Source organism: Leopardus geoffroyi, chromosome B4 (assembly GCF_018350155.1).
Source record: "Leopardus geoffroyi isolate Oge1 chromosome B4, O.geoffroyi_Oge1_pat1.0, whole genome shotgun sequence".
In the NCBI taxonomy this organism is placed as follows: domain Eukaryota; kingdom Metazoa; phylum Chordata; class Mammalia; order Carnivora; family Felidae; genus Leopardus; species Leopardus geoffroyi.
In genome coordinates this window covers 127002862-127019322 of record NC_059341.1, presented here as the reverse complement: position 1 = coordinate 127019322, position 16461 = coordinate 127002862, and the positions used below count along the sequence as shown (strand labels likewise).

The following is a 16461-nucleotide window of genomic DNA, read 5'->3' as shown; positions in this document are numbered from 1 at the left end:
GTGTGTCTTGTATCTTTAGTTATCTTTACTTGTCATGTCTCATCTCTTTATACTGTAGTGCCTCTTTAAGGACAAAGAGAGGGTCTCATAATCTTTGTTTCTACATAATATGTGGCTCAAGAGCTTCACATAGAGAAGTTGTTTAACAAACAGGTTTTTTTTGGCTCTTCTGGCCAGAGATCTAAACTCTAAACAGTTCAGTTGAACCTGGATCTCCTATGTAAAAAAGCTAAAATATAGAAAACTTAAAATATTTTTCATTTATTATTCACCAACTCCTCCTAGTCACAGTAGAATGTCTTAAATAATCAACTTGGAAAATGACTTCAATTCATTAATCAACTAGTTTACTTGGCTTAAATGATTATTCATGCTTCAGGGTACTACTCTCTTCTTCCAATAGACTGTAAATTCCTCAAAGATAGAGTCTCTACTTTATAATTTCTCCTTAGCAGCAGTATCTATTAATGTACTTCACGTATGGTAAGGTGCTTACTAAATCTTGATCATAAACATAAAGGGGGGGAAATGAAGCTGTTTCATTTAACAAGGGAAATTCTGTATGGCAAAAAATGAGCAGTGGAGTGAATGGTTGTACCATGCACCGAAATGTGGAAAGAAGGAAAGAAACAGGGTGAAGGGATGGGAATCAAGAGCTTAGTCGGGTATCTGTTAAAACTTAAGATACCTACTATACATCTAAGGGGAGGAGATGAGTAGGCAGCCTGTTATTTCAGTCTGGAGCAGAGGGGACAAGTCAGGGCCAGAGACATAAATTTGGGAGTCATCAGCGTACAGATGATTTTCAAAACCATGACTGCTGAATGAGATCACCAAGGGAGTGGAAATGGAGACCAAGGCAATATTGCCTCGGGGCACTCAAACATTGCAAAAAGGTTCCCTATTGTGTCCTAGAAACCAAGTGAAGAAAGTATTTCAAGAAGGAGAGAATACCGCATTACATTAAAATGCACTGGGGAATTAAAGAAAAAAGGTTTGAGAACTATTAGATTTGGCATTACTGGGTTGATGATTTTTGATGAGTGCCTCTGCAGTGGGGTGGAAAGCCTAATTACAGCGGGTGCAGGAGAGAATTAAAGAGTAAAAAGAATAGAGAAGGTGAATACAGAAAAGTGTTTTGAGGAAAACTGCATTAAGAACAGAGTAATGGGGAGGCAGCTTGAGAAGTGGAATTAAGAGAAGGTTTTTTATTTTTAAGATGAAAGATGTGTTTGGATGAAGACAGAAATGACCCAGTACATTAAAAAAAAAAAAAAAAAAAAGGATTAACATAAGAAGAGAGGAAATAAATGCAAAAGCAAAGTTCTTGAGAAGGTGAGAAGGAAAGGGATCTAGGACACAAGCGAAGAGGCTGGCCACAGAAGAAAGCAGGGACAATTCACTCATGATAGAAGGGGAGACAAAGGTTATATGACACAAGCAGATGAACAGAAAACACAGTGGTAGAAAGAATCCTTATCATCAACTCTACTATCATCCTACTCCAAACATTCACCATCAGCTCTCTTTCCAGCTGGCCTCCTTGCATCTACTCACATTCCCCTAGTCTATCCTACATGTAGTAGCCAGAGTATTTCAAAATATAAACAAGTACCCTTCATTCAACTCCCCTTCTCAAAATGGTCCAATGCTTGCCCATCTCACTTAAAAGAGAACCAAAAGTCCTATACAACCTCAGGCTATTTGGTTCTTGCTTACCTTTTTTTTACTTCATCTACCACTCTCCTTGTCAACTTGGTCTAACCTCCTTGCTCTTCCATAAGCACACCAAGGCATCCTCTCACCTGAGGAACTCTGAACATGTTCTCTCTATAGTCCTCTTCCAGATATTCTCAGAGATCCTTTTCTTATTTATCCAAGTTTCCGCTCAAATGTTATTTTCTCAGAGAGGCCCCGCTGATTCTCCTAAATCTCCCCTTCCCCTGCTGTCTTTCTTCAGAACACATCACAACTTGCCATTAGAACATATTCATTTACTTTTTGTTCTCCGACTATAAGGTACACTCCACAAGGCAAAGACTTCATCTGTCTTTCAGTGGTTAGAACAATGCTTAGAACACAGCACAAAGTAGATCTCCACTATTAGTTGAATAAATGAATCAATGACTCAGAAAAATACACACAATCACTTTTTTCCCGGATTAGGAAGATTTCAAAGATTAAAATTAACTTTTCTGAGTTTCTGATTTTATGAAAGTAAACCATTATGAAAGAATGCAACTCATTAATTCTATTTTTAGAAACTGCATATAAGAAGATTAACCATGAGATGTAATATGCATTAAGCAGTTACCTGATCTTTGAGATATTTTCTGATGTTTCGATGGGCTCGGGAACATTCTGTTAATAAGCTGAGAACCGGAGTTAGACCTTCTCTATAGCTGCTTCCCTATAAAGAAAACCAGACATACTACATTAGTTTCTAACAGTATTACTTTCCTCTATATAACTGAGTATATTAATACTCCTTTTTTGGTGGGGGAGACATTTTATGTTACCAAAGCTTTACAAACTATTTAAGAAATTATTTTCCTAACCATGTTTTCATTCTACCAGTTATCTTCATTTTTATTAATGCCCATTTTTATCCTCCCTGGATTTTCCTACATTTTGTGGGGTCCTCACTGGCTCAACCAATGGGCTTAAATAAGGCAAAGGTTTTGACAACCTACCCATACTACCCTGCTGCCTTTTAGTATAGCTACCAGACAAAGCAAATGACAGACAAGAGAAAATAAGCAGCTCACAACTAATGAAAACTTGATTTTTTTTAAAGATAGCTTTTAGGTATTATGGAAAGTATTTATCTTCAGGTTTTGTGGGCAGATAATTTTTACTTCTAGGTCTTAAAAAATACCTACATGGAAAAGTCATTAATTTTTCCTTCACTTGCAGGTACTAGTCACAGTTTTGGTGTTGCATTAACAAATTTTTTTCTTTAAACAAGTAAATTGACTTGTTTTAGTAATTAATCGTATATTGTAATAAAATGATTTCCAGGGCATAATTATGCAGTATGTCAGCTATAAAAAAAAAAGATTAAATTTAAAAATCATGTCCTGTGATGTCTGTATATATGGCACATTTACATTCTTTAGAAACATCTTCCCAAGGCCTCCATTTTATCAGCCTTACCTTGTCTATTCTCTTCTCCATAAAATTGAGTAAAACATGAATGGCTTCCATATTCATACCATTGTATACCATGGTATTGTTTTTCAAAACAGTTTCTTTCTCAGCTGTTTTATCATTGGGCAGTTCATCTAGAGTCGTTGCCTCTTGGGCTGTTTCTTCATGGGTTAATGGACAAATGAGAACATCCAAACAAGAGACCGGAACATTGCTTAAAAGGTTGACTGCATTGCTGAAAAGCAATTTAAAAATACAATATTTTAATTTCATTGAATAGTCCTTTAAGATGCAAACATAATAAGAAGTTCAGAAATGACTTTTAGGAGTCAATTAAAATTTTTCTATTTCAAAACAAGCCTTTAATATTACTTGGCATTTACTGACTAAGAGACAGAAAATAAAGAGAACAGTTTTAAATACACATATGAGAAATTAGAAAGAACAGATGTTAAATGGACACACACAATCACATGATGTCCTGTCACTTTCTGAAATGCTAAAATAGCAATTAGTGAGCTTTAACACCATCTCTTTAATTTTATTATGACACAATGCTAGCTTTTTTTTTCCTTGGGGTTTTAAATCCTTTTGTGGAGCCACTGGTGTTTTATTATTCCTTAGATTACAACATAAAGCATTTGAGAAGCTGTATATAAGCAGCTTATCACAGAGGCAACAACATTAAAAAACCAAATATTATGGGATTAAGTTTTGTTATTTCTAGATGTAAAAAATACAATTTTTGGGGCGCCTGGGTGGCGCAGTCGGTTAAGCGTCCGACTTCAGCCAGGTCACGATCTCGCGGTCCGTGAGTTCGAGCCCCGCGTCGGGCTCTGGGCTGATGGCTCAGAGCCTGGAGCCTGTTTCCGATTCTGTGTCTCCCTCTCTCTCTGCCCCTCCCCCGTTCATGCTCTGTCTCTCTCTGTCCCAAAAATAAATAAACGTTGAAAAAAAAAAAAAAAAAATTAAAAAAAAAAAAAATACAATTTTTGGATCATCTAATTTTTAAAATAGTTTTAGAGGTTTTCATTATTTATTTTTTATTTGTAATTTTTTTCAGTTTATTTATTTTTTTTTTAATTTACATCCAACTTAGTTAGCATATATATCATCTAATTTTTTTAAAAGACATTATCAGAAAATAGGTAACGGTGTTTTTTTTCTCCTTTTCTCATCACCAGATCTCTTTAAAAGAGGTCCACATAGCCATTTCAAATCTCTAATCCCCTAGGCCTTTTCACTAAGGAACACATGCACCTGGGATGCATACCAGTAGGGGGAACCCAAACCTTGTGTTTTTGATGTTCCCTAAAAATCTTGTTCTGTTGCTCAGCGTGTAAGAGATTAAAGTGACACTAATAATTTAAAAAATTAGACATGTTCTCAATTAACAGATTTTCCTTCAAGGATTATTTCATATTCTTTCATCTAAAAGGAGAGGCAGTGTTCTCTGCTAACTGGATATTATAAGCCTGTGCCTTAGAACTTCCTGATAAACAACAATGGAAAGACAGGCATTACATTTCCTAGTGACAGAGAAACAGATCTAAAAATAACCACATCCTGACTAAAAATAAACTCTTGCAAATGCAACTGAAAAGTCTAACCACTTGGAAACCAAACTCAGGGCTGATTCTATCTGATGCTGCCTTAATTTAGACCACAGTAGTTCATTTTAATTTAGATTATAGTGACACCCTCAAAAATAAACAAAGTAAACACCAACAAAACAGAAATAAAATATAAAATTTTTTCTTTCCTTACTCTGAAGTGTGGCTCTCATTTCCCCAAGAATGAGTATTTCCTTCCTTTTTTTTTATATTACGGAAAAAATATTTAAAAAATCAAAGTTTAAAAATTAGACAATATAGAACAATGAGTAGTGATGTAAACGGTATCAAAAAAATCTGAACCAAGAACAAAAATAACAAGTCCTACCAATGAATGGTTCTTGGTAAAATACAAGTTACTTGGAAGTCCCCATTAAAAATCTGTCACTGCTTCTGTGATTACTACTGCTACTGTTAAATAAAGGCCCTCATTTTGATTATTTGTAAATGATCACAATTGGTTGAAATACAATGCTTTTCCCACAAACTTTCATTTAAAAGTCTTTGCAAACATCTGTAGTTCCTTATCTTGAGTTAAAAATGTTTCCCTTCTGACTTAAGCATTTGGAAACTGTTATTAAATATCACAGATTCACTGGGGATGAAAACAAACAAAAGAACTCTACCATAGAATTACTTTCTTAAAACCATATAAGTATTGTGAAATGTTAGGATTTTTTTTCGACACATAGGGCAACAGGCACAGGAGTCCATTGATAGGATGATTTTCTAAATCTACCATAGAGAACACACTGAAAAGTTTAAGACAGTGCATTTCATTACAAAGGAATGTTTTCTTTTAAATTCATTTAAAATAAGTAGTTTCCAGGAATCCAGTAAATTTAAGAAACCAAATGCTGAGTTTGATTCAACAAATATTTGGAGCTTTTAGGCTTTTCAAGAAAAGTTCTCATTTTCTCATTTCTTATTAAACAACTGGGTTTCCAAACAACTACAAAATTAATTTTCTGGCTCACTGTGTTTGAGCTATTCTTTTTAAGTAAGGAAGGCCAGCTTTTTGAGCTCTGTCACTTCTCTGACAGTTTTATTTGTGGTAGAAGAGTGTATGAAATTCTCCAGCTACCAGGAAGTCAGTGACTATGCACAGATCTGCACAATGGTGTTTGCATTCCTACTCCAGGGGGTAGAAATACTGTGTATATTACTCTCCCCTTTTCAGCTTCCTAGAGATCATTAATCACTGGGACATGACATCCTCCCACTCATGCTCCCAGCCCCCTCCTGATATGCAGATTCAAAAGCAAAGCCTATTTAGAGCTCCTTAATGCCCTGATTAAAGCCTTGTTAGTTGTGAGAGTGGGAAGGCAATCTAAAATCCAGTCCTGTATCAATCACTGGACTAAACATAATTTAATACCAAATGACAACAAGAAGCATGATAACGGTACATGCAGACCTACAACCATTAACAAATCTTTCCTGGTTCAAACGTATCTTCTTTATACTTGGGGCTCACATATCTTTTCTTCATGGCTACAGAATTTACTTAAATGAAACTTAAGATCTCCAAAAGACTTTCAGATGTAAATTCCTACCTTTACTCTAGCTCAATTCAGTAATTATTAATTACTTGTGTCAGGCATTGTTTTATGAAGAAAAAGACAAATCCATGTCTTAATGGAGCTTATTTTCCAGCATGGAGAAAACTGTCAGTAAAAAGTAAACAAAACAAGTAAGATGAATGCATAGAAGGCACATAGAAGCTCATAAGTGGCCTGGGGTAGGGGGGTGGGGGGGGGACCAGGAGGGTAAGATAGACAAATGTAGGTTATAATTTTGAATAGAGTGGTTAGGGTAGTCCTCACTAAAATGGTGTCATTTAAGCAAAGACTTAAAGGAAGTGAGGAAGTGAGCCATGTAACTATGTGGGGACAGAGCATTTCAGAAAGAAAAGCAAGAGCAAAGGCCCCAAGTCATGCAGCAGCATGACTGAAGAACTGTAAGAAGGATGGTTTCGCTGAACTACGATGTAAAGGAAAAGGAGTAGGACAGGAGATCAGATAGGTATAGGAGGCCAGATAGGTCTTGCAGGCTATTATAACTTTATTCTGGAGTGAAAAAGGAACCACTATAGGGTTTTGCATGGTGATATACTCTAATTTATCTTAAAAGGGTCACTCTGACTATTGCATTGAGAACAGATGGTAGGACATCAAAGGTGAGAAGAATCAGGATGTTACTATAATAATTTAGATGACTGAACATGATGATAACAATGAAGTGGCTACATCTGGATACATTTTAAAGGGCATTTCTTGTGAATTGTGAACTGTAAGAATTCAAGGTTCTAGCCTTAGCAAGTGGAAAGCTAGAGTTGCCATAAACTGAAATGGGAAGTGCTGCAGGAGAAGCAGCTTTTTAGGGGAACATTAAGAGTTTAATTTTGGATATGTTAAGTTTGGGTTATCTATTCGACTTCCAAGTGGAGATGTTGATAGGAAGTTAGCTATAAGAGTCTGGAGTCCATGGAGGGAGATCTGGATTAGAGATAGAAAGTGAGGAGTTTTAGCATGTGGATGATGTTTAAAGATAAAAGATGGGATCAGATCAGTGAGGGAATGAGTGTGGACTGAAAGACTTTGAGGGCTGAACCTGGGCCACTCTGTTGTCTGAGGCTGAGTTGAGGAAGTTACAATTAGTGAGGTAGGGGGAAAACCAAGATAGTTTGGTGTCCTGGAAGAAAGTATATAAGCAAGATTGGAGCAACCACCCTGTCAAATGATGTGGACAAACAAGCAAGATGACAAATGACAAATGTCCATTGGATTAGCACCACAGAAGTCACTAAGAGCCATTCCAGTTGAGGAGTGGAACTAAAGCATGAGTTGACCAAATTCAAGAAAGAACAGTAGAGGAACCAGAGAGTCCACGACTGGAGGAGTTTTGCTGTAAAGAGCAAGAGAAGACTGGAGTAGCAGCGGGTGAGAAGTGTCAAGAAAACATTGGATAAGATATGGATGGAAAGACCCCTGTATGCTGCTCTCCGCAAAGCATATCTTTTTAACACACAGCAACCTAGTCACTGTTCTCTAAATGTGCCATAGAGACATACTCATTTCTGTATTTGACCATGTTTTCTCTTGCCTAGAATGTTCTCATTCTTTAAGACTAGCTCAAACTTCCCTTCATTCTCAACAAATATTTACTATGCCTACTATGCTAGGTGCTAAGTATACAGTATAAAGCAAAGGATAATGCCTCTAAAGGAGGGGCCTTAATAGGCAATGAAACCAGAAAAGTACATGTATGTGTGCATGGAGTGGGGTAGGAGTGTCATAAAGGGGATTGCCATGAGATGCATGTTATGGCCAGATGGGTTACTGGTGACCTTAAACCGGAGTTATTCTGGCAAAGAGGAAGGTGCAGAAGCCAGGGAAACAGATTTCCCTGATAAGGCTACAGATCATTAATAAATGCAAAATAACAATAGAAGTTTGCTCTGAAACATAAAGACAGAGGGGAACCCTGAGGGGATTCTAAACAGAGATTTGCTTTTCAAGAAACAACTCTTGCATGCAGTAGACAGGACGGACCAATCTGTTGGGTTAGTAAAACTGTCCCACAAGACGGAGCAGCCCGAGTTTAGAAGTGGAGAAGTGGGTGGTCTGACAGATCTGGGGTTGGGTGCTTCAAGACTGGCAGGACATGAAAATGAAGGTGTACAGACAGGTTGAAATGATGAACCAATGCTTCAGAATAGAAAGAGAAGAAAGTAAGCCTCTGGGGGCTTATAGGTAGAAGAAAAAGGAATAACCAAGAGACCAGAGGTCTGGATGAGGATGGAGAATAGGTACAGTATAAGTAAGAAAGACTTTCTTCATCATGCTAGACCACAGTGAGCTTGTCTTTAAACTCTATTAGCAGTTATTATTTGGATAATTAATTCACTGGAATACTACTCAAAATCTTGTGATAGCTCTTCTATTATGGTCTTGAATTGTTATTTAACTTTTCCTAATATTTATGTCTTGTCACCTCATTTAGACTCTATGTTCCTCCCGAGTATGCACTGTGGAGATCTTCAAGCACCTAGCATGGTGCTCGGTGATAGTTCAGAAAATATCTGTTCACCTACATAAGTGTTATTCACAGTAAGAAGTTAAAGAGCTAGGAGGTTTAATAACAAAAAATAAAATAAAATAAGACCCCCTTTTCCCTGATCTCTCCAAAGTAAACTCTCTTGTTTTCTGCATTCCTACATAAGCTTGCTCGTGTCTGATGCAGCACTCATCAAAATAACTGCACTTATTTACTTACATGTCTGTTTTACCCCTAGTTGGTGAAGCCCTGGAGAACACAGATTGTACTGTATTCATCTTTGTTGTCCAGGAGTTCAACATAGTGCCTATCATATAGTAAGGGCTCAGTTAAAAAATATAAGCCAAAATGAAATCCAATTTTCAAACTTCTAAAAACAATCTTTATTGAAGTATAATTGAAATACAATGTTACATTAGTTTCAGGTATACAACAGTGATTCAACAATTCTGTTACTCAGTGCTCACCAGGATAAGTGTAGTTAGCACCTGTCACTAAACAACATTATTAAAATATTATTGACTATATTCCCTATGTTGTACTTTTCATCACTGTGACTTACTTATTTTATAACCGGAAGTCTGTAGCTCTTAATCTCCTTCACCTATTTTACCCATTCCCCCATCTTCTCTCCCCTCAGTTTTCAAACATTTATTGAAAGTCAGCCACGGGTAAGGCATTATGCCTAGCTAATGCTGTGGTGGTAATCATTTTGTAATGTAAGTGTATCAAAGCAACACCACTGTGCACCTTCAGCAATGTTATATGTCAATTATAGCTCAATAAAGCTGGAAAAAAGGCATATGCTTAGCATTGTAATAAGATATCATTAGGTACTTCAATATGTGAGATAAAATAAATTGGTCTAAACAAAGAAACAACAACATGGGGCACCTGGGTGGCTCAGTCAGTTAAGCATCTGACTTGATTTCAACTCAGGTCATCATCTCATTGTTCATGAGATCAAGTCCCACGTTGGGCTCTGTGCTGACAGTGTGCAGCCTGCTTGAGATTCTCCCTCTCCCTCTCTCCGCCCCTCCCTCACTCATGCTCATTCTCTCTCATAATAAATAAATAAACTTTAAAATAAACAAAGAAACAAAAAAGGCAGGGAGGTAATCACTACTTTTAAAAGACACACCATGGAATACTACATGGCAATGAGAAAGAATGAAATATGGCCTTTTGTAGCAACGTGGATGGAACTGGAGAGTGTTATGCTAAGTGAAATAAGTCATACAGAGAAAGACAGATACCATATGTTTTCACTCTTATGTGGATCCTGAGAAACTTAACAGAAGTTCATGGGGGAGGGGAAGAAAAAAAAAAAAAAGAGATTACAGAGGGAGGGAGCCAAAGCATAAGAGACTCTTAAAAACTGATAACAAACTGAGGGTTGATGGGGGGTGGGAGGGAGGGGTGGGTGGGTGATGGGTATTGAGGAGGGCACCTTTTGGGATGAGCACTGGGTGTTGTATGGAAACCAATTTGACAATAAATTTCATATTTATAAAAAAAAACAAAACAAGTAACAGATCAAAGTTTAACTGCTTGTTTGAAATGTACAAGTAGAACTGATAGTATATTTCACACCAATAAAATAACATAACAATAAATTGAAAAAAAAAAATAAAAAACACACCAGCTCTTTGGGTTCAAAAAAAAAGAGAGAGAGAGAAAGCATTTTGTAGATGCCAGCGTGCTAACTGAAAGAAATTAGACGGAGAGGTTAAATGAAATTAAATCAGATCTGGTCCTTCCCTCTCCTCAACTATCCAGCATTTAGGCCAGCCCCATCTTCCCCCTTCTAAAATAAAATGAAACCACAACCACATCCACATGCAACTGTTTTTGGCTGTTTATGTATAAGCTTGCTGATTATGGACAAGAGGGCTGAAAATACGTTCAGGAAGATAGCAGAGAAGAACAGAATTAGGATGTGTTCTTTAAAGTAGCAAAAAAGATGGCTCAAACCAACAATTTACTTGTTACTTTAAGTATAGACAAGAGGAAATGAAATAGAATAAATAGATTTTTAAAGCTATCTCACACGCTGATTAGTGGAAATAAAGGTTAAGGTCAGCTGTCCGTGTGAGCTAACTCATTTTATCTCAATGTCCCTGTCCTCTTCATTGCTCTGGGGGTGGGGAAAAAAAGGGCACTGTCTTACAGAGACAGCACATCAGAAAAAGCTGTTGCCAAGGTATTTTTTTACTCACTTGTTTCCTGGAGGAGCCTAGTAGGCTCATGACACGTATGTATGATAGAAAAGCTTAGATGATTGGAAAATAGATTTCTCTACATGATCACAGGATATACACAGAAATAAGTTCCTAAACAAAATATCAAAATCAAAAACCAACTTTTAAAAGTTGGAAGAGATCTGGAACTAAATATTGGTTCTAAAAGCCAGTATGCTTATTACAATAATAGTTACAGAAGTGGCAGTGGCAGCCTTCCCACCTGCCAAGTGCTTCCTCAGTGCCAGGGACAATAGCTCTTTATTAATTTCTTATTGAATCATTACTACAACTCTTTGAGTTTGATGATAATGCATAATCACATACTATTCAGGTTTACCTATTTCATCATATTTGTCCTTAAATCGAAGTGTCAAAAAGAAAAAAACAAACTTAGAAAATAACTTAAAAACTGAAACAAAATATTACTTTGAAAAACATTCTGATTTTTTTGTTTTAACTTTGCCTTAAACACACACACGATTTTCATGGCCACTACAAATAAGCAGAATTTAGTAGGTATTACAATTCTAGTCAGTTTCCTAAAATAGCTCTTTGAGGTTAAAGCAATTTTCTCTGTATTTAAATGGCTTAGCCTAGAGTCATTATTCTCCAATGATACTAATCACTTTAATTCTGATTAAAGGGACATGCAGGGCCTTTCCAGATAAACTGTCAAGTCAGCCACAACCTCAATCTCCTGGGAAAGCCTCTGAGAAACTCCTATATCCTGTTTGTGGCTCTAGGGATATCCCTTCTTATTTACAGTGTACCTAATAGAAATTTATCAAAGCAACTTTTAAGATAAAATCAAATTTAAAGAAAAGTATCTTTAAAATTTCTTTAAGAATAAATATTTAAAGCAAATAATATCATTAGGAAAATAAAGAAATCTAATTACTTTTTTAAAAATCTGATTTTTAAAACTTCTCTTCTTGCTCTCTTTTGACAAATACTGGGTGCTGTGTTAAAATATTAAATTTATCAGGGGCAGTTGGGTGGCTCAGTCAGTTAAACGTCCAACTCTTGATCACATGGTCATGGGATGGAGCCCCGAGTTAGTCTCTGTGTCGCCAGCGTGGAGCCTGCTTGGGATTCTCTCTCTCCTCCTCTTTCTCTGCCCCTCCCCCACTTACGCACATGTGTGCTCTCACATCTAAAAACAAATAAATAAACATTTTAAAAAATATATTAAATTTATCAGAGAAATCTTTGGCAATGTTTTTGTAACTAGTGTAACAATTCCCCACTTTCTCCTCACATTCTTTTCCCTTTAAGTTTATTTATTTTGAGAGTGAGACAGAGAGGAAGGGGCAGAGAGAGAGAGGGAGAGAGAGAATCCTAAGCAGGCCCCTTGCTGTCACCACAGAGCCCTACGCAGGGCTCATTCTTATGAAATGTGAGATCATGACCTCAGCTGAAATCAGAGTCAGCCACTAAACTGACTGTGCCACCCAGGCACCCCTCTCTTCACATTCTTGTATGAATACCATTTAACTTATAATATGTGATTTCAAAAAAAAAAAAAGCTACCAATTTACTCCTGGGCTTTCTATAAATCCATTTTTTTTAGGTTTTAGTATCTACAGTGTCTCTTGATTATGAAAAAAATTAGAGTAAGTCAAAAACGCTTAATAAAATCTTTTTAGTGGTTATGATTTTTGCACTTAATCTGATTATTTTTTTAATGTTTTTATTTTATTTTTGAGAGAGAGAGAGAGAGAGAGAGAGACAGAGTGTGAGTGGGGGAGGGGCAGAAAGAGAGGGAGACAGAATCCAAAGCAGGCTCCAGGCTCCAAGCTGTCAGCACACAGCCTGACGCGGGACTTGAACCCACAAACCGTGAGATCATGACCTAAGCCGAAGTTGGATGCTCAACCGACTGAGCCACCCAGGTGCCCTAATCTGATTATTTTTTAAAGGCACTGACTCAAAAAAATTAAAGGAACTTTTGATCTCTAGCTGAAGGAAAAAAATCACACTTTTTAACTGGGAAGAAAATAATCTTTTGAGGTTTGCAGGGTGGGGTACATAAAGATAACCTACCAACAAACTCAGCATAATATCAAATAATAAATTGCTGATCATAACTAAAATAATATGAATTTGATTAAAAAATAACAAGGTTACGTTTCATTTTTACACTCTGGTTGTGTTTCTATTAAGTTTTACTTAAGCCATATTTTGGAAAAAAGAATACTGTAAATGCTCAAAAGCTATGAAGAACCCAATTTTAAGTTTATTTGTAAAAGAGAGTTAACGCCAAAGTTATTTGTTTGCAGATTTGAATTTATTTGAGTTGTTTAAAATGCCATTTATATTCTTAAAGAATAAAGCATCCTAAGCAGTCTTATGTTAAAATTGTAAGTGTTGTTAATACAAATCTGATCTAGAATAGAAAGTAAAAGAAGGAGAAAAATGTATTAACTCAGTTCTCAGAGAATGATACATTTTAGTAGCTGTCCATTAATAGCTCCAACAGGCAAGACACAAAACTTGAACTATTTTTTATATATTAATACTTGAGACTATGACCCAATTCTTATAATAGGTTTTTAAAATTTAATTAATCCATATTGCTTAAGATACACTTTTTGGTAAATACTCTTACAATGAAATTAGTGGAAACATTAGTTTGAGTGTAGTTAATTAAAAGCAGGGTTCAAATACAAGCTCTGTCACTTAATAGAGCTGTGTGATCGCAGAGAAATTGCTTAATCTTTCTATGCCCCAATTTCATCATCTATTGAAAGGGAAAAATAGTACCCACTTGATAAGGCTGGTGTGCTGATTAAAAGAAGTTAATCTTTATAAAGCACTTAGCATAATATCACATATAGTATTCAATAACTTAAAAATTTTTTAATGTTTATTTTTTTGTGAGAGAGAGAGAGAGAGAGAGCGAGCGTGAACAAGGAAGGGGCAGAGGTAGGAGGGAGACACAGAATCTGAAGCAGGCTCCAGGCTCCAAGCTGTCAGCACAGAGCCCGACATGGGGCTTGAACTCATGAACCGTGAGATCATGAGCTGAGCTGAAGACGGGCACTTAACCGACTGAGCCACACAGGCGCCCCATTATTCAATAACTATTGAACTGTGCTATTATTACTGTTGTTTTGGGTTTTATTGTTGAATGCAACAAATGCCAAACTGTCTCCAAAGGGGACAGAATGAAAATTTGTCATCAGGGCATGGTAGTGATTTCTGACTTACCGGTTACTTGATTCACTAGAATATTTTCACTTTCCTATGCTCATAACAACTAAAATTAGAAGCATAAAAACATCGAGAATTGATGATGTCCTTTACTGAGATATCAACACAGAAGTTACCTACCTGTGCAGCTCTTCTGTTTTGTCTTCAGTTGGACCTACGATTAGTAAACAATGGCGAAGGACAGCTGCCATGACACGGAACTGATGAGAATCACTCTACAGCAAATAAAAAAGACAAGAGGAAAAATTGGGGATTGAATGCCTTAGTGAAGGAGTCTGGTGTATTCCTACATCCCTGGGAGCCATCTTATGGACCATTTGTCCCCCTAAACAGTCATTCTTATACCATAAATAATAGAAGTCAGGACACTGTAGACAAAATTCTCAATACTAAGTTAATAGTTACTGTCTTATATGAACAGCCACCTCCAGAAGTGGCTGAAAACCAGAAGATGCTGACCTAGCCACTCCCTTTATGGCATGTCAGGCAAAGAGAGACATGATCAACAGCCATGCATTTCCTACTCTCTTTTACCTTAAGACTCAATTCACCTGAGGATCTTTTCCATTTTCAGAAAGTCTATAGATTCTTTTGATAGTATACTGTTAGAGTTTACTAGTGGTTATAAAAGTTCAAACAGATGTAATGCTATCAGATATTTTAACAGTGGGCTGTACATACTTAACTGCCTAATTTCTTATTTCAAAAGCAATAAATTAAAAGGTATAATCTGTCAACTTCATTAATGAGTCTTCTTAATCTCCTAGTTCCCCCAAATCTTGCTAGTTCCCCCAGAATTACCAGCAAGTGATGAAAAACAAGTGATCTGAGTTTAATCTCCTATTTTTCCAATGTTTACTCACTGTTATTAAAGACACAGAGAGAGTCAGAGGGAAGAAGGCAAGCAGTAGGAAATAAGCTAAGTTTTGAATAATCACTTAGTTTACCTCCTCTTCTTTTAGAGATTTTGGGCCTCTTCTTGAGATTTTGGGCCATTATAATTTCTTTAATTACCTGCATCAAGGTCATATCTCTCTGCTTCCAGATTTTTAGTAACTAAGAAGACATGTAAAATAAATGATAATTATAATAGAGATCCTGCATATGCTATACTTCAGGAAGTCTCCGATTACTTCAAAAACTATTTAAAATTTTAAAAACTTTATTAAAAATGTTTTAAATCTAAAAACTTCAGTTTTACATATAATCTCAAGTCTATATAAAGTGAAATATACTCAAATATTATACATATATTCATATATATAACTCAGCCCTCTGAGATGATGTCTCCTATAAGATCTAACAAACAATAGAGCACAACTGCATTACTCATAATGCAGATGACAGTATTTTAAGCCTAACACCATCATATGTTCATTTGGAAGAGATGAAGGCCTCAGTAGCATAATGGTAAAAAAGCACTTCACTTGGAGTCTGGAGTCTAGGCTGTGACCTTAGACAAGTCATACAGATTCTCTGAGCCGAAGTTTCCCCACACATATCTCCACAAATATGAGACTGGTAGGGTTATAAAAGGATTAAAGAGGATGATACACATGGAAGTGCTTAGTACTTGGAATGAAACATTTGAAGGTGAGTGGAAAGGATGAGGGAAGAAGGAAACAAAAGGTAAGTAAGACTGATAGAGCTGAAATGAGTGATAGTAAAATAATCATGTGTTGGGGAAGGAATAGAGAAAAGGCGAGGGGGGTCGGTAGAATGTCAGAGACACTAGGACTGGTAGGGTTGAAACGAACGCTGTCCCATTCACTGTCCATTTTCAAATGCCTGGATCAAAATTCTCTAATATGTAAATACACTTTTGCTTACCCCAAATTACATGAAGCACAGGAAACACATGTAAAATTCTTCCATTTCTTAATTCTTAATAAGATCATATTTTCCTCGGTTTTGAAAATTAACTAGGAATGCACTTCCTTTCAAACAAGATTTTCCTTTATTCTAGATATCACAATCATTTCTTCTCATGCTGATGTTGACAAGCCTCTTGCAAAACTATCCATTGTGGTCTTTCTATTTGCAACTGTAAACCAAAATCCTACTTCTTTTCATCCCATTTCCTCCTGTCCCAACTTTTATAACGCCAATTCCCAAGTTGTACCTATATCCTCAATGTCCTCTTTTACTATAAATCCACTAAATTCCCTTTCTCTACTCAAAAC

The 16461-nt window shown here is 36.4% G+C and overlaps 1 protein-coding gene across 9 annotated transcripts in view; it reads right to left on the bottom strand.

Moving 5' to 3' along the window:
- RIC8B (RIC8 guanine nucleotide exchange factor B) overlaps positions 1-16461 on the bottom strand; it is a 106669-nt gene that overhangs the window by 39849 nt on the left and 50359 nt on the right. For all 9 annotated transcript variants that reach the window (XR_006709276.1, XR_006709278.1, XR_006709279.1 and 6 more), the window contains exons 4-6: positions 14399-14493; positions 3157-3385; positions 2315-2410 (exon numbers count right to left, since the gene is read on the bottom strand). Coding sequence is in view for 4 of the 9 variants with exons in the window: in XM_045465602.1 (XP_045321558.1) it covers positions 2315-2410; positions 3157-3385; positions 14399-14493 (420 nt within the window). In the remaining 5 variants the exon portion in view is untranslated. The remainder of the gene's footprint in view (positions 1-2314; positions 2411-3156; positions 3386-14398; positions 14494-16461) is intronic.